Here is a 26,207-nt window from a genome sequence, read left to right on the forward strand (position 1 = left end):
GTGGAACTCTTCAATGTTGAATAACTTGCGGACAATGTTGAATAACTTGCGGGTCAATCATATAACAGAAAATCAAACTGCATGAAAATTTTCTCAAGGATGGATAGCAAAAAGTATACTCCATGGTATAGCTGAAACTCTTCAGTTTATAAAATACAGTTACTTTGCCGATGGCCTATAGGAAATATTTTAACAGAAATTAATTGAAAACAGAAGCTCATTTCTTTGAGGTGAACTAAAAATATCAGAGCAACTTAAGTGTATGCCTTCAAATCTGAAGCATTAATCATTATCTTATCACTATAAATCTAACACGGATTATTTCCCTAACCTTTGACTTTGCATTGTATGTCGTGCAGCCTCTCTTTCATCTTGTTCCTGTTCTTCATTCAGTTTCTTTAGACAGATCTTCCAGTAGCTGTAGTTTGTCGAGTCCTTGACTTTAACAATAGACACATTGTCAACATCCTAGAATTGGAGTCAAAACGTTATGTTGACTTCTTTACTTGAATGATAAGAATCTAATAAGTCATGTTCTTAAAAACAAATAAATACCAATTTCCTGAACTATTTAGATATTTTTTTACAATTATAGCTCTCACTCTCATTTAGAATCCAACAAGAGCAAATAAAATTGTCATAAAGGGTCTACATGCGATACCCTTATCAGACTTATGGAGTTAGTAAATAGATGATTACTTTAAAAATGCTCTATATATCTGTATTTGTAAAACACTGATGTCCCCAAATGGAAGTCCAACTCCAAGGTGAAAAGGAAAAAAAAATGTTATTACCCAAGGAGAGGTTATATCATGAGGAATGTAAATGAAATACAATGTGCAATGTATGAAAATCTTGGCATCAACTATTCAGAAGTTATGACCTGGATTACAGTTTCACAAAAGGTCAAACTCTAAGTTCAAGGTCTTATGGTCAAATTGCTGATATCCAAAGAGAATAAAAGTAAATAATAGAATTTTACCACTCGGTCCTTTTTCTTCCTACAGCATGAGGATCGACAGCATTTCTTTAGGCACAGTTTGAGTTTATCAAAGATGAACTCAAACATCATGATGATGTAACTGATGAAATTAAATGGAGCAGGCAACCTCAGACGAGTCTCAAAGTCCACAATGATGCTGTACACCTGGTACTTCCAGATTTCCTCTGATTCCTGCTGAACCTTGGCATTGGTTACACTACAAGAGGCCCAAGGGCCTTGAATCGCTCTTCTGATAAATTGTACAACCTATCACTTGTATTTGAAGCCTCTAACCCTAAAGTATCATAAGACCCAAGTTGCATCACCTGACAAAGTTTGATGATTCTTAGCCAATTAGGACTACTTTTTGGTCTACATTCTTGGAAAATCCAAGATGCATCAACTGACAAAGTTTGATTATTCTAAGCCAATAAATACCTAAGATACTTAAATATAGCCATAAAATGTCAAAGTAAGTCATCGTGACCTACATTTTAGTCGACATTTTTCAGAGTCCCAAGATGCATCTACTGACTAAGTTTGATAATTCTAAGCCAATAAATACCTGAGATATTCAAAAGTAGGTCACTGTGACCTACTTTGTGGTCGACATTCTCCGAAAACCCAAGATGCATCAACTGACAAAGTATGATGATTCTAAACCCATAAGTCCCAGTAAATACCTAAATATAGTCATTAAATTCGAAAGTAGGTCACTGTGACCTAAATTTTGGTTGACATTTTTTAGAATTCCAAAATGCATCTGCTGACCAAGTTTGATAACTCTAAACCAATAAATACCTGAGATATTCAAAAATAGGTCACACTGACCTACTTTTTGGTCGACATTCTTCGAAAACCTAAGACGCACCAACTAACAAAGTTTGATGATTCTAAACCAATAAGTCCTAGAGATACATAAATATAGCCATACAATGTCAAAAGTAAGTCACTGTGACCTTTTTTGGTCGACATTCTCGGAAAACCCAAGATGCATCAACTGACAAAGTTTGATGATTCTAAGCCAATAAGTACCAGAGTTACTTAAATATAGCCATAAAATATTGAAAGTAGGTCATCGTGACCTACATTTTGGTTGACATTTTTTAAAGTCCCAAGATGCATCTGCTGACCAAGTTTGATAATTCTAAGCCAATAAATATCTGAGATTTCAAAAGTAGGTCACCGTGACCTACTTTTTGGTCGACATTCTCCGAAAATCAAAGATGCATCAACTGACAAAGTATGATGATTCTACACCAATAAGTACTAGAGATACATAAATATAGCCATAAAATGTCAAAAGTAGGTCACTGTGACCTACTTTGTGGTCTACATTCTCCAAAAACCCAAGATGCATCAACTGACAAAGTTTGATGATTCTAAGCCAATAAGTACCTAAGATACTTAAATATAGCCATAAAATGTCAAAAGTAGGTCACCGCGACCTACATTTTGGCTGACATTTTTTAGAGTCTCAAGATGCATCTCCTGACCAAGTTTGATGATCGTAGGTCTGAAGGTAATCAAAATATGCCTTTTTAACAATTTGAAAACAAATGCCTGCAAAATTCTAAAAAGAGGTCAGAGTGACCTACTTTTTCTTAAATATGTTTTAAGGTCCCAAGATGCAGCAAATTACAAGATTTGATGATTCTAACCCTTTCAGTGCCTGAAATAATAGGATTAAATGTTTTAAAAAGGATAAGTAATAAAATTCAAAAAGTAGGTCACGGTGACCTACTTTTAAGTTGACATTGTTCAAGGACCCAAGATGCATCAACTGACTAAGTTTGATGATCATAGGCCTTAAAGTGTCCAAAATATGCCTTCAAATCAATTTGAAATCAAATGCCAGCAAAATTAAAAAAGTAGGTCACCGTCACCTACTTTTGAGTTAACATGATGTGAAGTCCTAAGATGCATCAACTTAGAAGATTTGATGATCCTAGTCCTTATAGTAAGCAAAATATAAACATTTTTATTAATTGTAAATTTAGGTCAACTTTAAAGTGACCTTGAGACCACGCCCTTTGCCCCAGGGTCATGCCTTGAACAATTTTTAATCTTCAACATATCTTGATCCTTGTATGTAAGTTTGGTGAAAATCTGCCTGGTGGTTCTGGAGAAGAAGATTTTTTAGCAACCAGCACTTTTGGTTTTGTTTTCCTGATTATCTCCCCTTGTTTTAGGGTCCCAACCCTTATTTTAGTATAAATGGTAGCCCTTGGGCCAAGGATACCCTGTGACAAATTTGACACTGATTGGCCAAGGGGTTCTTGAGTTATGGCCCATATTCTAAAAAGTTAACGCACACCGCACGACGCACACCACACACCGCACAAATGGCCATAGCATTAGCTCTTTGAGCCTTTGGCTCAGAAGAGCTAAAAATACAATAACCATTATAAAACCCAATTTCACCTTACTTGTTCCTACTATGTGCAGAAATAATGGGAATTATGATTAGAAATAATAAATTAATAAAGAGCATTGTTATTGAAGATAAAGAATATAAACTACTACAATATGCTGATGATACAGTTTTATTAATGGATGGTTCAGAAGACTCAATTAGATCAGCTTTGTCTTTAGTCAATCAGTATTCCAAATTCTCTGGACTGAAGCCAAATTATGATAAAACTCAATGTATTAGGATTGGATCTACTGTTCATACTGATGATAACTTGTGTGATAAATATCAAAACTTGATGTGGTCACAGGAACCATTTACAGTGTTAGGTATAGCATACTGTGTAGATCTAGACACAAACACTATGTTTGATTTGAATTTTTTGCCAAAGATTGACTCTATCAAAAAGCTTATATCATCATGGTCTAGAAGACATTTATCAACGGCAGGTCGTATAACAGTAGTAAAAACCTTGCTTTTACCTAAATTTAGTCACTTATTAATTAGTTTACCGAGCCCTTCTAAAGAAAAACTCAAAGAAATTGAAGCTATATTTTTTCATTATATCTGGAATACCAAAACGGCTAGGGTGGCTAAAAATATTATATGCCAAAGTTATGAAAACGGTGGTATGAGAATGACATGTCTTGATTCATTTTGTAAAAGTTTAAAAATTACATGGATTCGCAGATTGTTTGATAGTTCATGTAAATCAGCCTGGAAAGAATTGCTAAAAGATTTAATTCCTGACATTAAATATTTAGTTATCTATGGTAGGGATTTTTCAAAAAAACTTAAGAAAGATACGGAAAATGTTTTCTGGAATGATGTTTTTTCAGCATTGTTGGATTTGAGATTATGTATTGATGATCAAACATCTATTTTAAGTCCCATATGGTATAATCCATCAATATGTATAAACAACAGAAGTGTTTGTTATAAGTCATGGCTGAGACAAGGTATACAATTTGTTTTTGATTTTTATGATACAAATGGGACTTTGTTAGGATACCAAGACTTTTGTAAACAATATGATTTAAAAACACCTTTTACAATGTTTTTAGGCATAACAAATTGTATTAGAAAATTACAGTTGAATTATGATCATAATATAATTCAAAGAAATCAACCTTTCTTCCCAAAATTCTTACAAACAATAACAAAAAGCAAACAAGGTGCAAGAGATTTCTATGATGTTTTTATTAGTCAGAAATACAAAAAACCAAAAAGTGAAATGAGATGGGAAAACATTTTAGAACTTAATGTTGATGAATTTTGGTGGAAAAAACAAAACATTCTGTTTTTTAACATAACAAATGATATACAGTTAAGATGGTCCACTATAGAATTGTACATAGAATTTTAGCTACAAATACATATTTACACAAAATTGGTGTTACTGACTCAGATTTATGTAGTTTTTGTAAGAAACACCCAGAGACACTTTGTCATCTTTTTTGGGAATGCGAGTGTGTTGCAGAAATTTGGGAAAATGTACTGGATTGGATGAAAGAACAGTTTGGAGTTGATATATCTCTAAACAAAGTTGATGTTTTGTTGGGAAAACATTATAAATATAACAATATATTTAATTTAGTAGTATGTATAATAAAAAAGCATATTTATAGAAATAGATGCAAAAAATGTGTACCATCTTTTGAGAGGGTCAAACAAGAGGTTATGTATTATTTTAATTGTGAAAAATATATTTATAAGAAAAATGGGGAAATGGACAGTTTTAAAAAACGATGGAATTTGATAATGTTTTAATATGATTAATATTTTTGAAAAAACAATGCAGTTACAGATGTACATCAACTTTTCACTGATTATATTAAGATTTCAGTTGTTAAATATTATTATAAATATAATCATATGCATGTTATGTAGCGAAAGGCGTGTGAATGATATGTGAAAAAAATGTCCTGTCACATTATGATTGTGTAATATATATGTGTATTATGTATGTTACTTAGTGAACCCAGGGCCCCAACCCTGGCACTATTATATACTTGGACATGTGATGGGGCAATAAAAAAAAAAAAAAAAAAAAAAAAAAATTATAAAACCATAAAGGTGACTCTTTGAAATTCAAAAAATTTAATCATGTTTAAAAGTATCTGTTTACTCTGTCAATAAAGCATGCAATATCATATGAAAGAAACCCTAAAGGTAATACACTTTCATACATGTATATTCCAGCAATTATGTGTCGCTACAGTAAAAATTTTACTACTGGTATATATTCCTACTATTAATGCAAAACTAAGAGTAGGTAGTATGCATTTGAAATAAATTTGGTGATGTTTCCTTTTCAAATCTTGCAAAGAAATTCTATATATATACATGTATATTGTAGTATTAAACATACAAACATACACATGCTGCCTTCCGGGAAGGTACAGAAGTTTTTTCTTGTTAGTGAAGCTGGTGCTTGAAAATCAAGCACAGAGCCGACCTTGGAGAGGTCATCATTATGAATAATTACACAACAACTTAAATTTGGGTGCGAGTTCATACCTGAACATAGCGTAGAGGAGAGTTAGAAGGATGAGTTTCGTAATGACGAGATACTGGATCACCATCGCGTAACCACCAAAGCTACGATATGGACACTCAGCAAACTCTGGATGAAACCTAATCTGACCTACAATTCAAACAAAAAACTATAGAAATCATAGATCTCAAGTACTTGCTTTAGTGTAAAATAAACATTTATCTGACATACTTGTATTTCTATTCCAAAATGAAGCAGCAGCATCTGAAACATGAAATATCAAGCAATAAGTGGTCGATAATGAATTGTAAAGTGTTTATCAGAATATATAAAATTTCTGAAGTCAAAAATACTTCCATTCACAGAATTATGTGTACACTTAATTGGATTCCTACATTTCAGACAACAGTAAACAAAACTTACTGTAGCATACTTCTCTTGTTTGGTTGGCATAGAATAACTCGCACCGTTCATTACCTGTAATTTTTAAAATCATAAGAAGGATTTATCAATGAAATCTGCTATATCCTTGACTTTTGACCTAGAAAATTGGTTCAAAGTCTGAACATTCCTTAACCCATGAGCCATATTTATGGCAGGGCATGAACGTGTTAACAAAGTAATTTAAGCTTACCTCAAATTTTAAAATATCTAGATTATATGCAATCAAACATACTGTCAAGGTCATCAATTTTCGTGAGGAACATTCCGAAGAAGGCCCTGCTGAGAGCATTGACAATGCCTTCCTCTGATGCCGGGAAGTTCGGGTACAGCGTGGCCTGAATGGTGATACCCCCCGCAATCATAAACATAAGGAACATCCTTAACCAAGTCACAAAGTCCTTCTTCATCTGGAAAAAATCAAAATGCATTCATTCACAGGTGAGTTGTATTTCACATTTCTCCTGGATTCCCTATCTCATATTGGACTATAAAGATGACTGAGAAGTGTAAAGAAAACAAGAGGCCCATGGGCCTTATAGGTCACCTGAGCATCATGCAACAACTTTCAAATGATTGAGTTTGGTTCATGTTTTAAACTAGACACCTTGGCATTCACAATTTTGAAAAAGGCACCATTGCTCATCATAACTATACACTTAGCAATTAGTTTGGTTACTTAATACCCATAGGCAGGGTAGAGGAATAACAAGAGGCCCAAGGGCCTTGAATCGCTCTTCTGATAAATTGTACAATCTATCACTTCTATTGGAAGCCTCCAACTCTATTAGTATCATAAGACCCAAAATGCATCAACTTACAAAGTTTGATAATATCTAGCCAGTTAAGACTGAAGATATCATAATATAATTATAAAATACCATAAGTAGGTCACAGTGACCTACCTTTTGATTGAAATTTTCTGAGGACTTAAGATACATTAATTGACAAAGACTGATGATTCTAATTAAATCAGTACCTGAGATATTCAAAAGTAGGTCACCATGACCTACTTTTTGGACAACATTCTCTGAAAACCCAAGATGCATCAACTGATAAAGTTTGACGATTCTAAGCCAATTAGTACCAGAGATAATTAAATATAGCCATCAAATGTCAAAAGTAGGTCACGGTGACCTACTTTTTGGTTGACGTTATCCAAAAACCCAAAATGCCTAAACTGACAAAATTTGATGATTCTAAGCCAATAAGTACCTGAGATACTTAAATATAGGTCATCGTGACCTACTTTTTGGTCGGCATTTTTCAAAGACCCAAGATGCATCTACTGACCAAGTTTGATGATCGTAGGTCTGAAGGTAATCAAAATATGCGTTTTAAACAATTTGAAAACAAATGTCGGCAAAATTCAAAAAGTAGGTCAGTGACCTACTTTTTCATAAATATGTTTCAATGTCCCAAGATGCATCAAAGTACAAGATTTGATGATTCTAAACCTCCCAGTGTCTGAAATAATGGGATTTAATGTTTTTAAAAAGATAAGTCATAAAGTTAAAAAAGTAGGTCAAGGTGACCTAATTTTAAGTTGACATTGCTCAAGGACCCAAGATGCATCAACTAACAAAGTTTGATGATCATAGGCCTTAAAGTGTCCAAAATATGCCTTCAAATCAATTTGAAAACAAATTCCCGCAAAATTCAAAAAGTAGGTCACCGTGACCTACTTTTGAGTTAACATGATGTGAAGTCGCAAGATGCATCAACTTACAAGATTTGATGATCCTAGTCCTTATAGTAAGCAAAATATACACGTTTTTATTAATTGTAAATTTAGGTCAACTTTGAAGTGACCTTGAGACCACGCCCTTTGCCCCAGGGTAATTCCCCGTGCAAATTTTAATCTTTGACATATCCTGATCCTTGTATGTAAGTATGGTGAAAATCTGCCTGGTGGTTATGGAGAAGAAGACTTTTTAGCAACCAGTACTTTTGGTTTTGTTTTCCTGATTATCTCCCCTTGTTTAAAGGTCCCAACCCTTATTTTAGTATAAATGGTAGCCCTTGGGTCAAGGATACCCTGTGACAAATTTGGTACTGGTTGGCCAAGAGGTTCTTGAGTTATGGCCCATATTCTAAAAAGTTTACGCACACCGCACAAATGGCCATAGCATTAGCTCTTTGAGCCTTTGGCTCAGAAGAGCTAAAAATGCATTTCAACTAATCAGTAATATTCAGCAATAATCAGTAGTACCCCATACCACACATGAACCCCATACATGTCACAATTTTGGAAAAGGCATCCTTGCTTATCAAAAATGTTTGATTTATACCAAGGAGCAGATTTAATACAATTAATTCATTTTCAGTATAAAAGTAGAGCCCCCCTCTCTCTGTGGTACCCCTGACCCCGAGGCCTTGAAATTCACAATTCTGGAAGAAGGGCCCTTGCTCATCAGAACTATATAAGTAGTTTATCTGCTTAATACCCAGGAGCAGAGAAGAAATTTTCAAAGATTTAATGTATTTTCACTATAATCAATAGAGCCCCGCCCTAACATAAGAATCCTTGACCCTGGGGTCATAAAATTCAAAATTTTGGAAGAGGCATTCTTGCTCATCATAACTATGTACTTAGTTAGTTTATCTAATACCCAGGAGCAGAGAAGAAGATTTTCATAGAATTAATGCATTTTTACTATATAATCAATAGAGCCCCGCCCTAACATCAGAACCCCTGACCCTGGGGTGACTCAGGTGACCTAAATATATTTACAGACAGACAGAAGGTGCCAATTTGCCATTGCATAAACTCTTCTGGTCTTTGACCAGTTCCATCGAAAAATCAAAAAATTCCAGAGAAAATTGAGATTTTGGGTCAATCAACTCAAAAACTGGAGACAAAGGTGTCAGATATAATGCTCTTATTCTTAAAAAGACCAGATTGTTAGTACACAGGTTTTTATGCATACCATTATTCTAAAGTTGATCATCATCGGTCCAAGTACAGGGCTGATGGGAAGGAAAACACTCAGTAACCTGTAGTAGAAGTATAGGAGGCCCAAACTCATTACAAATTTAGCCGTGGTGTACTTGATGAAGGGGATGAACTTTGGTATGATTCGGACCAGTCCGATCACGATCAGAAAGGAACCAATCAGGCATATCTCTATCACTGTCCAGAAAATCTTCATCTCTTTGTATTCCTGAAATTTGACAGAAAGAAAGGTAGAACCTTGTCAAAATTAAATTATCAATGAAAACATAGGTAATCAGAGATTACAGAGCTCACCTCAACGAATGTTGTCTTTAAGTAAGGCAAAGTCACACAATGAACCAACAAAAAGTGTACATTCCAAAAATGAAAATATTTAAGCAATTTAAATCTGATACTTTGAAATAAACCTATACAAAAAATTTAAACTAGTTCTTCTTCATGAAAATGTAATTAAAATCCAGCATCGGACGCAAAGAGTTATATGCGGTATTCCCTTGCCCCCCAAAATGCAAACTCATTTGATGGAGTAATATTTAATTAAGTCCTTAAACAATGCTATACATGACTTCAAAGCTGAATAATTTATAAGTAATGACCGTCATATGTACGTAATAACGTCACATTTGACCTAAATTTCATTGAATTCTGCAGAAAAATGTACATATTTGTCGATATTTTAAAATTAAGTCATCGAGCAAGCATGTGTGAGTAATGCATTCATATAATGTGTAGAATATCATATCAATGAAATAGTTTGGTCCTGAACACACATGCGCTATAGTTAATTCTAAAGCTTAAATTGCACCAAAAACTTTAACCTGTTCTTTCTGAAAAAGGATGTAAAATCGGACTAGATTGTGACATCATAAAAACAGAAATTGTGAATACACTGCTCTGGAACTATAATGTTTTCTGTTAACTGTATCATTTTCCATACAATTTATTGAATTCAGCACATTTCAGGAAGTTTTCAAAATTTGACTTTTGTGGGGGCAAACACCAAATAACATATAGTTCTTTGAGAAAAATGTTAACTTTTTGCAAGTTTGGCTTAAAATGCATTACATGTATAAGCTTTATAGTTTGCTGAAATTGCAGCATAACTTTTACCTGGTCCATTATGCACAAATCTGAAAAATGTAATCAGATTCAGCACACACCAGTAAGCATCTTAAATGTGCATCCATGTCTTTGGTCAACATAGCTCATAATCACTTTGAAAGAAACTGCACCAAAAGAACTTTAACCTGTTCACAAGAAAATGTAGGTCAGATTCCTTAATCCGAAGCCAAGCCTGGTAGTATGCATCCTTAGACGCCGAGGGTATCATCCATGCAAGTTTGGTCAACAACTTCTAGTTAGTTAGCTAATGAAAAGCACAAAGAATTTAATTAATTTCACTCAACCAGAAAATCTAATAGGTCAGATTCAGCATCTGAAGCAAGCCTGGTAGTATGCATATTATGTATCATCCATGCAAGTTTAACATTCAACATAGGGCTAGCCTTATAGTTACTTGGAAATGAAACCTGCCAAAACCTTTAACCTGTCAATTTAGAAAATGTAGGCAGATTCAGCATCCGAAGCAAGCCTGGTAGTGTGCATTCTTAGCGATGTATCATCTGAATTTCATGGAAGTTTGGTCAACATAGGGCTTATTTTAGGAAATGAGACCTAAGAACAAGAGGCCCAGGGGTTGAGCACATCGGGCTTGAATTTAACCCCTTCCAGGCATTCATCATATTATTATTATCTACATACCTGAGGTGATATATAATACATATTATCACTAATCATAAATTTGAAGTACTTGGTAAAAGAAGTTAATTTTTCCCTATATATCCCTATGTAAAACTTGGGTTCAGTTGTGAAACCCTATCCCCAGGGTATACATGTAAATCTGCATGTTTGAAAAAACTTGAAAAAAATTTACACTACCTGTAAATGATTCCACATTTTGACGATTTCTAATTTTGTATAATTGAGAAGGATTTTTAAAGACATTTCCTATATATTTTATGTAAAACTTGGGTCACATTTAAGTCCGATGGTCGGATGATTCCAGATGACTAAATTTTTCTTTCTGGCCCAGTGGTTTTGAAAGAACAAGATTTTTAAAGATTTTTCTTATCTATATTCCTATGTAAAACTAGGGTCGGCCATTTTGGCCCCATCTTTGCCCCAGGAGTCATGATTTGAACAAATGAATCTACACTAAAAATGCTTTCCACATTTTCATCTTTCCTGGAAATCAGTGGTTTGGAGAAGAAGATTTTTATTTTTCCTATATATTCACTATGAAAAACTCTGTTTGCAAGGCATTTTGGCAGAACCCTTATAAAATTGGTCATGATTTGAAAACAAACTTGAATCTACACTACCTGAGGATGATTCCACAAAGTTTCATCTTTCCTGTCCTAGTCTAAGAAGCAAAGAATTTTTTAAAGATTTTTCTTATATATTCCTATGTAATTGCCATTATTGGCCCCATCCTTGCCCCGTTGAAAAAATTTATACAATACCAGGATCAAAATTTTCATCTTTTGGCCCAGTGTTATGTAGAAGTTTCTATTATTATTATTACATATAAGATTTTTAAAGATTTGGTTTATATATTCACAAGTCGGCCAATTTCGCCCCGATTGCATCGGGGTCATGGTTTGTACAAGTTTGATTTTACACTACGTGAGCCGATGCTTCCACATGAGTTTCATCTTATCCTGGCCCAGCGGTTCGGACGAAGAAGATTTTTTAAAAATGCCATTAATTTTTAACAAATTCATGATTATCTCCCCTTGGAAAAGGTTGCGTGGACGGATTTGCAACAAACTTGAATCCCCTTCGGCCATTTATACTTTGTGCATGAAAAATGGTTGAAATTGGCCGAGTGGTTCAAAATTGGTCGAAGATGAAAATGTGAAAAGTTTACGACGACAACGACAACGACAATGACAACACGACAACGAACTGAAGAACCAAATTTTTGCTTCAAAACCCGTCGGCCGTTGGTCGGTGAAATGCTAAAAACTGGGGCTTCAAAAATGTTAACCTGCTCCAAAAACATTAATCTAGTACATTCCTTTGCTGAAATTGCAGCATATGAAACTTTGACTGGTACAATGAAACACACCAGAAGCATCTTCCATGCATGTCTAATCAATATAGGACATAGTACTTAAAAAGAAAACTGCTCCAAAAAACTTAACCTTAACCTGGGACGCCAACGATCGAACCGACGTCGACTGTTAATTTCTTTTGTAGGTTAGTTAAAAATGGCGGCACAAGAATTGTGGATATAAAATCACATTTTTAAACGAGTTCCATTGATAATCTAAATTATGTATCAATTTTTATATTAAGGAAATTTAGCGTAATTATCGCATGTCGTGTTTAAAATTAGTTTGTCACCTCAGGCTAATTTTGACTATTTGACCGCCACACTTTTGTAATTTTTAACGGCTTTTTTAGAAATCAAATGGCGGTACAACGAAGGGCGATTTATTTAATCAAATCTTTTAAAAACACATAAGATGTAGAGTTATCGTTCTTAGAAATATCAAATTTTAGCGTTTCTATTATTATTATTACATATACAGGTATATATAAACATATTTAAACTAGATTGATAATACTTCAAAATTTTTTTTCGTACAATTTCGCTAACACTCGTCAAAATTTTCGTGGAAATGTGACTGGGGTTTTAACTCAAAAACAGAATATTTTTGAAATAAGGACAAGTTCATGTGTATACATGTAAATCTGCAACTGATATTGAAAAAAAATAATTAATGCTGGGTCGATCGTTGTGATATATTGCCTATAGTATAGTACGTAAAATGAGTTCTTGAATGAATTAATTGTTTTTGCCATCATTTCTGACTTATAATTATTTTTTAAGCAAACTTTGCATTGTTTTTAAAAGCAGAGATCATCAAGATAATATTGTTATCGGCGTACTTTAGAACAACCGCTTTCGTGGCGAAGCCTTTACTAAATGATTTTATTAAACAGAAAACAAAATTATTCAAACAGTTCATGTTAAAATTATTGTTTACTTAATTGCATGTACCTTGACTGGCTTTGCATGCTTTACAACAGGGATAGCGTCAACCAATTAGCCGCGCTTCACTGACCACATGCACCTGTGGCGGTATTATCGAGATAATTGACACTAAAAAATGGATGTTTGTTGTGAAAACAGGGTGGCGGATGGTGGTATGCGAATTTGGCGTTATAAAGAGAATTTTATATGGCAGGAAAAACGTTCTTGGGAAATCATGGTGGTATTGCGAAAATGGCGATGAATCGAATGGTGATAATTCGAGAATTGACTGTATATATATATACATTGTATACCTTTCTCTTGATGATGGTTTTTCTGATGATTTCAACCCAAATCATGGCAGTCCAAAAATACACAACAAGGTCAATGTAGAAATCTCCACAGGATGGTATAATGACTGCATAACTGAACAAGGCCAGGTAAAAGATGTACAGCAACTGAAAAACATTTACATTCAACTCTATCTTACGATTTCACTTTGACACCTTGATATATGACAATTCATTATTTTTTTCTACAGTTCCTTACCTGACTGAGATAAAACTTGGTGATTGGGGCACTCCACAGGTAGTAGAACTGGAGATAAAGGGGCACCCTTAAGTTTTGTCGACCATAGCTTAACATCTGCCTCACTTGGTATTTCATTTCTCCTCTTGTACTCCTTTTCTAGTAAACAGAAATATAAAATCAACAGTAACCCTCAGGTCTACAATAGCATGTACTAAGAGTTGTTAATCATACCCATTTGATTTTCAGAGGTATCGTATCCTGATTATCCAACTGATCTATATCCAATTCTTCTTCTTCTTCTTCTGAAAAACACATTGATAACAAAGGGTCATGGTTTAATTATATGGACATTTTATGGGCTGAAGAAGAGCAAGAATGTACCTGTCTAATTTATGTGTATAATTCTGTTGCCCATTAAAATAATTTAAAAGGCTTACACCTCTCCCAATATGCATTTTTTCAAGGACCCCAAATACTTCCGTATTATCCCTCTAAGTGTCTACATAACTAATAAAATATTTGCAATTCAACTGAAAAGTATCTGCCATATTGTTATTTAAAGCCATTGGTTTTTAAATATTTCAACCATCTGCTTTTATACAAATATATCATGACAAAGGAACATGATATCACTTGTCATCTCACAAATTTGAGCAATTCTTGAAGCCTAAAAAAAGTTACCTGGTGTTTTCTCCTTAGAGTCTGGGTCCTTCTTAATCTCATAGGTAATCCAAATCAACATGGGAAAGATGAAGAAGACACTCATGTATATCTACAAGTAAAGTCAAACAATGAGTTGAACCAGTTTGGGATTATAATTTAAGTATATTACTTAATTTACTTGTCTACAAACCTTGAACCAGTTGGGTAGTCTGAATACTCCATAATCCACTTCTCTAATGAGTAGGTTACCATGCCAACGCTGAAGCAGCCATTTCTGACAACTTTTGTGAGCAATGAAGAATTTATTGCGAGCAATGTGGGCTAGCTTGATGGTGGTTTTATTGTTAAGTTCTGGTAGTTTCTCATCTAAAGAAGCAATGGCTGTTAGGCATGAATCTTTGTAGCTCAGATCCAACAATCTTACAGCCTGTTTTCCAAACTCTCTACAATACCAAAACATGCATATTGTATTAAGTTGTTTCTGGCCATTCTTTATAGATCTTCATATTTAAATAGGAAAACTAATGATAACAAAACATCCTTGTCATTGCAACATAATAGTCAAATCAACAATCTTAAACTTTGACCTTGATCACATTACACCCCCCCCAAAAAAAATACACCCTCCACCAACATGTGTGTGAACAATGTAAAGTCTGTAGGTTAAAAAATACTCAAACTATTTAGTTAAAAAGAAGTGTAATGGGATTTTTAGTATGTCATGACAGACAAATCCTGTGATTTCCTTTAAGGAGAAAATAAATCGTGATGTCCTTTTATTGTCAAGTTCTCCAAAAGAAAATGTGAGTTATGTGTATGTACATCAGAGAATAATTATTGGTCTACAATGTCATATTCTGAATAAAGAGTAAGTATTTACATAGCAGCATCCTTGAGCTGTCGTTTGATGTCCAGATCCCTGCTACACCATTTTATGGCCAGTGTGTGCCAGATCATACTGATAACAAGAGCCATTACCATCGGCTGGTCAGACCGCCTCCATAGAACTCTGGTCAGTGAGGGGTTAAAGGTCAAAACTGACCAGTAAATCAGGGCATTCAAGGCCTTCAAACATAACGTTCAATGTAATCACTTATATCCTACATCAAATCTAAATCTAATCAAAGAGATTTTCTTTACATCTATTTGAAATAAAACTGTATTTTAACTATATGCAATATCTTTTAACTTTCATTTATCTATCAAATTCTTTAAAGTCTTCTACCATGCAATCTTGCTTAGGTATTTTAAATTTGGATCCTTAAATACATGTTTTTTAACATGTTAAAAAACAGGAATCTATTTACAGACCTTCCTTTCAGCAGTAGATTTGTCACACACAAACTGTCCAGTAGAGTTCATAGAGAGGTCATAAGATGACACAAGAGCCTCCAGACTGGTCAGTTTATACAGAAGGTAATTCAGGTCGCTTTTCTTTCCTATGACAAAGTCTTTGTCTACTGGATAACTCATTCCCTACAAAACAGATTGACAATTTAACACTCAGATACAACGTGAAGGCATTAATCAAGATGTGTATTTTCAGATGACCCAGGCTTTGAAAACTAGGATGATGAACATATGTGCCATGAATATATAATGGTTGTGAATATATAAAACACAACAAAAGATACACCTCCTATTAATTATATAGGCCTGTTAGGGGAATATTTAAAACAATGCATCATAATCATATAAAGGTGTCAGAAGACACTCGAAAGGAAAAATCTAAACTTGGATTATGTGAAAGTATGGACATAGAATTGCATATTGCCACATTTTTCAAAAAATATCTTTTGGGTGCCATCTTTGGTGAAAATCAATAGAACTTTTAACAGTAACCCTTGTATGTTTCAGTTATGTGACTTTTTGTTTTACATAAAAAATCACCTAAGGATACTTTATACCAAGTTTGGTTAAAATTGCTAGTGGTTCTTGAGAAGATGTTGAGAATGTGAAAAGTCTACATACAGACAGACAGAAGGGTGACATACAACCGATGATCAAAAAAGCTCACTTAAGCTTTCAGCTCAGTTGACCTAAAAAGAGATATAACTATTAAAATAGTCTTTCAATTATGATTCAGACTGCAAGATAGGTTTTTGTTATCTCTCAGCATTACTTGGGAAAGGATCGAAAACTTGATAATACAAAAACTTGAACCCAACCAAATCTTAGAAAATTCATTAATTATAGTCATAGATAAACTTCCAAAGCATTTAGCATATGTATAGGGCTGTAAATATTTGAGCTGCATCATCCATACAAAGTTTGGTAGAGCCTACTAGGTTAATAGTTTACATATTAATCATTCTCAGTACAAATGAGGCCATCCAATTATAAATAAACAGAATTCTGGTTATGTGTATTAAATACAACAAACACCTATTACATATGAAATGAGTAGGTCTCTCATCACGGCTAAAAGGTAAAAGAATACTAAGCATTAATACATGTGTTAAACTAATTGATAGATAGTTTTACTTTATATAAATTCTACATATATACTGTATACCATGTTTGAAAATCATGCTGTTACCTTTTCACTTTCCAATATGATCTATAAATACTGAAAAATCATGCACTATAAAAATATATGCTTGATGAATGTTAAGATCAAGAGATAACTGTATATCTATTCTATACAATTTTTTGTAAGTTCCCTACATCATTGTTTATGCCCCAGTAATCAAAGATTCAGGGGTACATGTATATACTCCTTGTCCTATAATGCATCTGCCTGTCTGTTTGTCCACAAAAACTTTAACCTTGCGTGGGCGTTAATGGCTTTCATATTTCGCAGGTGTATTCCTTGTGACAAAACCTTTCTTTGTGTACCATCAAATTTGACCTCTTGACCTTGACCTTGGAGTTTGATCCACTTTTACACAAATTGTCACACTTTAACCTTGGTCAAAACTTTTAAACAGTTGGTGCTAAGGCTTTCATACTTCAACTGTGTATTAATTGTGAGAAGACCATTCAGTGGGTTAAAGAGCAAAAATATTAACAAGCATCATGTTTATCCAATATAATGAAAAAACTAAATAAATGTTTTTACTCACTGGAGATTTGGCCAGAACTCCTTCTAGACAGACTTGACAGAAAAAATCAGGCATGTCCAGGTTGTTGAACAAGTCCAGAAGCTTTTTATAGTTGACATACTCATGTAGGACAATTGTTTCCCGCTCCAGGAAAATCTCCACAAACCTCTCTCTCCCTCTCTTCAGCAAAGCCTTATCAAATAGCTCGGGGGTAATCTGTAAAATAAACGATTTGCGAGATTCCTTATTGAGTAATCAAATGCTGTAAATTAACATTTCCTTCTTTGTAACTTACTTTTGCAATATTTCTAGTACTTGAATTTTAAGCAATGACTTGAATGCAAATGCCAGTGATAATAAGCATCTTTACCTTGATGCTTGTCCAATCATACTTCTCAAAAATCTGAGACTCTGCGAGATCAGGTCTATTCCAATGTAAGGTCAACTTGAGGTCAGATTGGAATTGTTCCTGAAACTCACTTCCTGTCTTGGACCCTTGAGCTGAGGGAGAGAATCAAATGGCTGATTTATGAACAAAAGATTCAGAAAATCCATACAATATTAATATAATATTTCTTTGAATTTTCCTCAGATTTAATGTACTGGTGCAAGATGGTATAAAACAAATACTCTAGGAGAAAGGGTTAAGTGCTTTTTGTGCAATAGTTCTCTCAACCTATTGATATCATTCTACACACTATTCTTCTAAAAATCAATGTCACCAGCTTAAACTTACATTCAAACAAAGTGAGTAAGATGTATTTGTCTAAGTTCTTAAGTCCTGTGGGATCAGCATTTATGTCCAAAATAGTTAGAAACCTCCCATTATCCTACAAGATTAAATGTAAAATGATCATTATTTCTGCAAAACTTTGAAATTATATTGTATACTGTATAAGTGGAAATTTTAGTGAAACGCAAATTTAGCGATTTGTCCTTAAAAAATTGGTATTCTATTTTTAGTGCGATGTAATTTTAGCGATTTTAAAAAGTTCACTAAAGAAGCTTTTACAAATAAAGCGAAATTAATTTTTAGCGATATTCAATTTTAGTGATCTCATCATCCTTAGAACCTAACCCGCTTTTTCCTCCAATCAGCAGCTGCTAAATTTTCTATTAAGTTGATCACTTAATTGTTAAAATTTTATGTTTATGCAGTAACTCCGCGGGCTGACTAATTAGCCAATGAAAAAGCGAGATAGGTTCTAAGTTAGATCAACTAAGTAAAATTTTAGCTGTTAAGAAGAGCTCAGTCGCTTCGCTCCCTCCGCCCCTTCTTAACCTCTAAAATTTTACTTAATATGATCTAACTATTACTCAATAATAATGCCAAAAGTAAATCCTCGCTAAAAATTCTGCTTATACAGTACTTCCATTTCATGAAAACAACTTGGCAAACAATTTAGAAGCAAACCTGGTGAGCGAGATTAACACACTCCAGTATTTTGTCTCTACACTGATTCCGGGCCAGCTCATTGTCCACAAAATCCTTTGGATAACAGTTCATCATTCTCTTAATTAACTCAGTTTTCACAAAAGACTCATACTCATCACCTTGGCTGTTAAAGAAATTAATACATGTATTTATAAATATGTCTTAAGAAACACACACCTAATTGCATACTGATGAAGTTATCAAGGCTATAAACAAAAAAGTGAGCTTACTGGTGAATTTTTTCAAAGTACACAAATGCTATAAGATCGGCTCCCAGTCCAGTTCCCTGTAGAACCAGAACAGGGACTTTTCTCCGGAGAAGGTCCACCACATGGTCAATATCTAATGGTCCACCCTGTATCAGGAGGCCCACCATGGGGGTACTGGTGCTGGTGATCAGAGTTATGTTTTCTGTGTTAGATCCTGCATCTGTAAAACCCAAAACTAAATGAAAAAATTCAAATAATGAACACAAGTTTAAAAAATATAAAACAATATACATGCACATGTATTTCATGGGAATATTTTTCCAAAACCATTACAGTAAAACTTGATTGTATTGAAATCCTGGGGACCTGTGAATTTACTCCACTACTTGTATATCCATAATTTGTTTAGTCACATTTCAAAAGTGAAATACTGTAACTTCATTTAACTAGTATGTGGGAACAACCTTTACACTATATGACTATATACACATATCCCAAGTCTGTTGCAATCAATACTTTAAAACATTGAGCTGCAACTTCAAAACAAGAGACCCATGGACCACAATGCTCACAGATGGATGGACGACGGACAACTGGTGATCAGAAAAGCTTGATTGATCTTTAAACTCAGGTTAGCTAAAAAATTATGCAACCTACCAAGGGAGGGATCAAACATTTTGATTTTTCTGTATCTCTTGCCCCTCCCTATGGGGATCAGAAGTCTCTCCTCGATTCTGAGTCTAAAGCCCTCCAGCTCCCTAAGATCAGTATTCTGATCCATTATGATAAAATGAGAGTGTTCTCCATTCAACTCGATTGCTTCTTTTGTACCCGTTTTTTTAAGTGAAATGATAGAGTCATGCTGAAATTATTAAGATTATATAAAACACATTAATAATGGCTCAAGTTTGCAAAGATGTTATTTTTTAACAGATGTTTTAATCAAATTCATATTAACATTTAATGAGTACCACAAAGTAGACTTCTTACAAATCAATCATATCATTTTGCACGGTTTAACTGACCACCTTATCAGCAAAAGTCAAAATTATTAAACACTGAAAATTTTGATAGACTTGTAAATGTTGTGTTATACTTTTTTTGGTTTCAAACTGTATGGATACAGTCTGAGAAAAATGGTATGGGGATTCAAAAACTTAAATTTTTTCCCCCAAGACAAAAATTTATTTTCTTTCATTAAAAATGATGTGGACAGGCTCCTGAGGAACCTATAAATCCCATGTTTATTTAATGGATTACTGACCAATCCCTCAGTCCCAGCCACGCAATGGAGCTGTAGTTTAGGAACGATTCCCATCACGGTCAGTTTAGGCAGTTCCTCTACATCCTCTTTCTTGTGAAGCTTTACATAGGGGTTCTGAGCTCGAGTCATCAGAATAGACCGCCTCTCTCTCTCAAAACGAACAGCATCCCCAACTATTTTAGCGATTCCTCCATCTAAACCATTTGTCAAGACCCACATATTGGTAGAGTTCATAGCCTGCAATGCAAACAGCTAAAAGTTTAGAATTTATGACTAAAGCAGTGCAAAGTTGTAACTTTTATATAATTTTGTTACTCAAGTATATTTAATTTATTTTACAAATCCATCCATCTTTAATTGTGCTGGCAGGACTTCCCAAACGAAATAAGAATAAGATACAAGTGAAAATGTACAATTTTACATTAAAAGTATACATGAATTGGCAGATAAAAGCTTCGTAAAAAGTGCTTTAATGAGATTACCCTGTCCACTTTCTCTAACCATCTGTTCCAAGATATAGAAAGTCTAATTCTTATAAACTTTAACCTTTAGCCTTTGACCTTTGCCCTTCTGACCTGAATCAAACCTGTCTGGAAATCTTCCACTTCCTGCTGATTCTTCCACTTCCTGAAATGACTGAGACTGGATATAACAGAGAGAATGATGTCTGGGCTCCTCTTTTTCCACACTTTGGTGATGTATTTAGCCACATTGTCCAACGTAGCATCCTCCCCCACACAAACATAGTAACTTGTGTGACTCTACAATCCAATCACTTTAATTAATGTGTTTATCTCAAATAATGTCATAAGAATATACCCTGCCATGAATTTGACAGGGGCATATAGTGCTTTTCATGTCTGTCTTCCATCCTCCTGTCCTTCCATCTGTCCTCCTGTCACACTTTGTGTTTTTCTCAGTTTCTAAGAAAATTTTCTAGATATTTTTGTAAATCTTTAAATGCTGATACATTTTGATGAGAACTATTTAAATGCATAAAGCATTTTTTAACCTTGACATTTCTTTTGACCTTGACCTTCCCCCCCCCCACCCCCCAAAAAAATGTTAATTAAGCTAAGTTTCAAAAAAACTTTTCAAGATATTTCTTTCAAACATCATAATACGCTTATACATTTTGACCATTCATTGCATCAATCTTTTTTACCCTGATTTTTTCCCTTTGACTTTGACTTCACTTTTCAGTGGGAATTCATCTGGGATTACTTATATTACAAGAGATACAGATGAACATAATTTTTTGGTCCATCCAAGTGTTTAAACAGTCTTCTATGCTAACATGGCTAAGTCACTGAAATTTCTTTTTTCTCTACAGCTATTGACCATCTAACCTTTTCCTCAGTGGAGCCATCATACAGAAACTTGATTATCCCCCCTGTAAGTTTGGAGTTTTGTAACCAGTCAAGGTCATCTGCTGAATCTGTGCTGACATAAGATGCCACACTGGACACTGTGACATATCGAGGGTCCACTTCAATGTTAGGAAATTCTTCTAGATCTTCTTCCATGTCAAGTCTACAGTTTCACATAAAACATGTTTAAGGTTTTTCATGTTAAAGGAAAATTAAATGAATTTTTAGTGAGTCTTTTAATTTGATTTGAAAATAAAGTCCTGCTTTTAAAATGATTTATCCTATAAACATCTGAATATGAACAACCAATTTTTAAAATTTGTTGTCATTTTTTTTAAATTAAATTGATTGTATGAAGTATTAATTGAATAGTTCAAACTGTTTATATAGTGCTAGATCCTATACCTTAGATTGTAATACCAGAAATTCCTGGTTCAAATCCCAAATAAGTCCTAAAATAAAAGTTGTCATAATGTATAGCAAGTATAATGTTCATGTTTTATAATCTCTGGAAATAATGATAACTCCCTTGTATGAGTCATGAGCCAATGACCAAAATTAATTTTCTTCTAAAAATCATATATTTTTTGTTTCGATTTTTTCATGGAAGGCAGATGCATTCAGTCTAGCTAACAATAATTTATAAATGATGAATCTTTAAAAAAGAAACAAAATATTTTCATGAATTTGATTTCGCTTTAAAATGTGTTTGATCTTGATGTGCTTATTTAGCATGTTTAGTGAGGCAGACTACATTGTATACAGTATCCAGCTGAATAAGATTATTATTATTGTGACAGTCAGCTGACAGAGGCCAGATAAAGAACCTCTCTAGATTCAGGCCCCCTGGGTCGAACCCTGCTCATGCCCGTTGTCGCATAATATTTGGTCCGCCTCGTTTAAAGGTCCGGCCGGACCAAATACGATAACATATTTGGTCCGCCTGGCTCTATAAGAAAAGGTCCGCCCTCGGCCTTTTATACAAATTGTATGCATGTGGTTCATTCGATATTAATTGAAAAACTATTCTTTTAAAATTAATTAAGGATAAATAGTCGTATTAACAGCTAGTGTTTTCTCCAAGAAAATGTAGTAAACAATAAGTAAGAAATCGAAATTAATACATAATTAAAGGAATGTTTAGATTCTAATTATTGATCGGGTTTCCTGTCGGGAAGATGGGACATGCTTCTTTTGTCGTTTAAATTAATGCACTAATGTCAACATTATCATAAAAAAATATTAAGAATACAAATGTACAAACATTTACCTTCACCGCCTTGTTTACTGGCAGATTAATCAGTATTGCATGAACAGAAAAATGTTCGTAAGTCCAACACGAATCATTTAGTTACACTCTCCTTCCTATAAACATGATAAACGTTTGACTAATCCACTCACAAAAACTGAAGTTCACATCTTTCAAAATATATATCTTTATAGCATTGAAAAAAGAAATCTGTCATTCTTTACGTTTAATATTGTTGTAAATAACTGGAGGGTCACTAGCTGTGACAGGGGCTTATGTCACGGTGTACTACCCTACACCCCTTATTGTAAAAACAACATGCATACGGATTGGGCAGTTGGGGGTTAACCTATAATTGTTTCGTTTGAGAAAACCTAAAGTACCATATCCACTGTGTTCTTTATAACTTAACACTGTTTCTTACCTATTCAAAGGCTAATTATTATATCTACTAGATCTCTGCATTTCATTTCCTGAATTTAAAATTGCCGACAATTTTTGTTATTATTTCGGAATGCGACAATTTTATTTTCATTTTCGACATTATTTCTTTCTTTTTTTTTCACATTTTCGGATTTTTTTTAGGATACCTTTACGGCAATTTAAATTTAACATTTAATATTGTTTACTTCTAGTAGTAGTAGTAGTAGTAGTAGTAGTAGTAGTAGTAGTAGAAGTAAACAATATTAAGACTAAGACTTATGATACATTATTTAAAGGAATCAGTTAAGTAAAACTTCACATTCACAATACATGTACCTACATCTGTTCCAGGGTAAATTCAATTAAGTTTCTTTGACAGATAAGAGCAAAGTCTTTTATATGAATAAATTATCTAAAATATTTTACCTTAAGGATTTTAATAACGGATGCATGAATTCTTTTTTTCATTTGCGAAAAATTACTGACATGAATTTGACAAATGTCGGAGATGAAAACTTTTAAAATGTAAAAACTTAAAAATGTCGGAAATGAAAAGTTCAGGAAATTCCGGAAATGAAATGCGGCCTACTAAATATTACTCCGGGACAAGGTAAATGTGCATTAATTGGCGAAATCAAACCAAATTAAGTCGATAAATTGCTGGATTTATGTAGTGACCCTCCAGTTATTTAATATACATGCCGCTCATATAAAATCTCTGTGCATTACATTTATGATATATTATTTATACTTATGTCTCTCGGTTTCGGTTTCAATAAAAATCCAAACATTTTATACCCCCCTCCTAAATGTTTTTTTTTTTGGGGGGGGGGGATGGAGTGTAGTGAAATCACGCAGATACCTGTCAAAAAAGTTTTAAGTTTTAAAGTATACCGATATTGTACACCATATAAAGAGCTTGAGTTTAAAGACACACAATTTCAGAAAAGAACGAATGCACTTATGGGCCTTGGTAAAATGTGAAAAAAATAAACAAAGTTAGCAAATTTTTCATATCAAATCATTAATTGATCTATCATTAATCGATATCTAAACCATAAGATTCAACAATTTTTAACGCTGAAATTCACGAAATATAAAGAACAAACCATACAATGTGGTAGGGGTCAGCCGACTTTTGTGATCTATTAATAGTAAATCGAGAACAGTCATTCATTTCAAAGTTTTTGTTTACTATGAGCCTAACTTTGTATAAACTTGTGTGAATGGCAAAAGACGCATAACACATTTATAAAGCTTATGTGAAAGTAGGAAATTTGCACACTATTAGGCTGGTACTTAAAATATTAATTTAGGAAGTTCTAAACACTGCACACTAAAAAAGTTCTAATCTCTAGTTTATTACGAAAATAAACCCTGTCCAAAAATTTCTCTTTATGACATAAAAATATCTAAAATACAGAGGACGGACCTTTTCTGATAACTGCATTTTAAGGTCCGCCCTGTCTATTTTTCTAGTTTTTCGAAAATAAACCCAGTCCAAAAATTTCTCTTTATGACATGAATATATCTGAAATACAAAGGGCGGACCTTTTCTGGTAACAACGTTTTAAGGTCCGCCCTGTCTCTTTCCCTAGTTTTTTAAGCTACGAAAATAAACTCTGTCCAAAAACTTCCCTTTATAACATAAAAATATCTGAAATACAGAGGGCGGACTTTTTCTGATAACTGCGTTTTAAGGTCCGCCCTATTCCTTTCTCTAGTTTTCAAGCTACGAAAATAAACACTGTCCAAAGTTTTCCCTTTAAAACATATAAATATCTGAGATACAGAGGGCGGACCTTTTCTGATAACTGCGATTTAAGGTCCGCCCTGTCCATGCTGTCTATTTCTAAAGTTTTCAAGCTACGAAAATAAACCCTGTCCAAAAATTTCCCTTTATAACATAAAAATATCTGAAATACAGAGGGCGGACCTTTTCTGATAACTGCGTTTTAAGGTCCGCCCTATTTCTTTCTCTAGTTTTCAAGCTACGAAAATAAACCCTGTCCAAAAATTTCCCTTTATAACATAAAAATATCTGAAATACAGAGGGCGGACCTTTTCTGATAACTGCGTTTTAAGGTCCGCCCTGTCTATTTTTCTAGTTTTCAAGCTACGAAAATAAACCCAGTCCGAAAATTTCCCTTTATGACATGAATATATCTGAAATACAGAGGGCGGACCTTTTCTGATAACTGCATTTTAAGGTCCGCCCTCTCTATTTTTCTAGTTTTCAAGCTACGAAAATAAACCCAGTCCGAAAATTTCTCTTTATGACATAAAAATATCTGAAATACAGAAACTTTTTCTGATAACTGCGTTTTAAGGTCCGCCCTCTCTATTTTTCTGGTTTTCAAGCTACAAAAAATAAACTCTGTCCAAAAAAGTCCCTTTTGACATAAAGATATATGAAATACAGAGGGCGGACCTTTTCTGATAACTGCGTTTTAAGGTCCGCCCTATTTCTTTCTCTAGTTTTCAAGCTACGAAAATAAACCCTGTCTAAAATTTTCCCTTTATAGTATAAAAATATCTGGAATACAGAGGGCGGACCTTTTCTGATAACTGCGTTTTAAGGTCCGCCCTGTCTATTTTTTTTAGTTTTCAAGCTACGAAAATAAACCCTGTCCAAAAATTTCCCTTTATAACATAAAAATATCTGAAATACAGAGGGCGGACCTTTTC

The 26,207-nt window shown here is 33.9% G+C and overlaps 1 protein-coding gene across 1 annotated transcript in view; it reads right to left on the minus strand.

The window, feature by feature from the left end:
* The window catches only part of LOC134251678 (transient receptor potential cation channel subfamily M member-like 2), a 38,680-nt gene that overhangs the window by 9,362 nt on the left and 3,111 nt on the right, over positions 1-26,207 (minus strand). The window contains exons 2-24 of the mRNA XM_062734084.1: positions 21,827-22,010; positions 21,053-21,238; positions 20,478-20,714; positions 19,871-20,075; positions 19,235-19,433; positions 18,984-19,128; positions 18,306-18,399; positions 17,940-18,070; positions 17,591-17,785; positions 15,837-16,001; positions 15,406-15,590; positions 14,716-14,968; positions 14,544-14,634; positions 14,094-14,161; positions 13,881-14,018; positions 13,646-13,789; positions 9,264-9,497; positions 6,569-6,743; positions 6,316-6,369; positions 6,124-6,156; positions 5,916-6,042; positions 983-1,199; positions 332-468 (exon numbers count right to left, since the gene is read on the minus strand). Coding sequence (XP_062590068.1) covers positions 332-468; positions 983-1,199; positions 5,916-6,042; positions 6,124-6,156; positions 6,316-6,369; positions 6,569-6,743; positions 9,264-9,497; positions 13,646-13,789; positions 13,881-14,018; positions 14,094-14,161; positions 14,544-14,634; positions 14,716-14,968; positions 15,406-15,590; positions 15,837-16,001; positions 17,591-17,785; positions 17,940-18,070; positions 18,306-18,399; positions 18,984-19,128; positions 19,235-19,433; positions 19,871-20,075; positions 20,478-20,714; positions 21,053-21,238; positions 21,827-22,003 — 3,590 coding nt within the window. The 5' untranslated portion in view covers positions 22,004-22,010. The remainder of the gene's footprint in view (positions 1-331; positions 469-982; positions 1,200-5,915; positions 6,043-6,123; positions 6,157-6,315; positions 6,370-6,568; positions 6,744-9,263; positions 9,498-13,645; positions 13,790-13,880; positions 14,019-14,093; positions 14,162-14,543; positions 14,635-14,715; positions 14,969-15,405; positions 15,591-15,836; positions 16,002-17,590; positions 17,786-17,939; positions 18,071-18,305; positions 18,400-18,983; positions 19,129-19,234; positions 19,434-19,870; positions 20,076-20,477; positions 20,715-21,052; positions 21,239-21,826; positions 22,011-26,207) is intronic.

Source organism: Saccostrea cucullata, unplaced genomic scaffold (assembly GCF_032062105.1).
Source record: "Saccostrea cucullata isolate Sc308-1 unplaced genomic scaffold, CSIRO_AGI_Scuc_v1 ctg168, whole genome shotgun sequence".
NCBI lineage: Eukaryota > Metazoa > Mollusca > Bivalvia > Ostreida > Ostreidae > Saccostrea > Saccostrea cuccullata.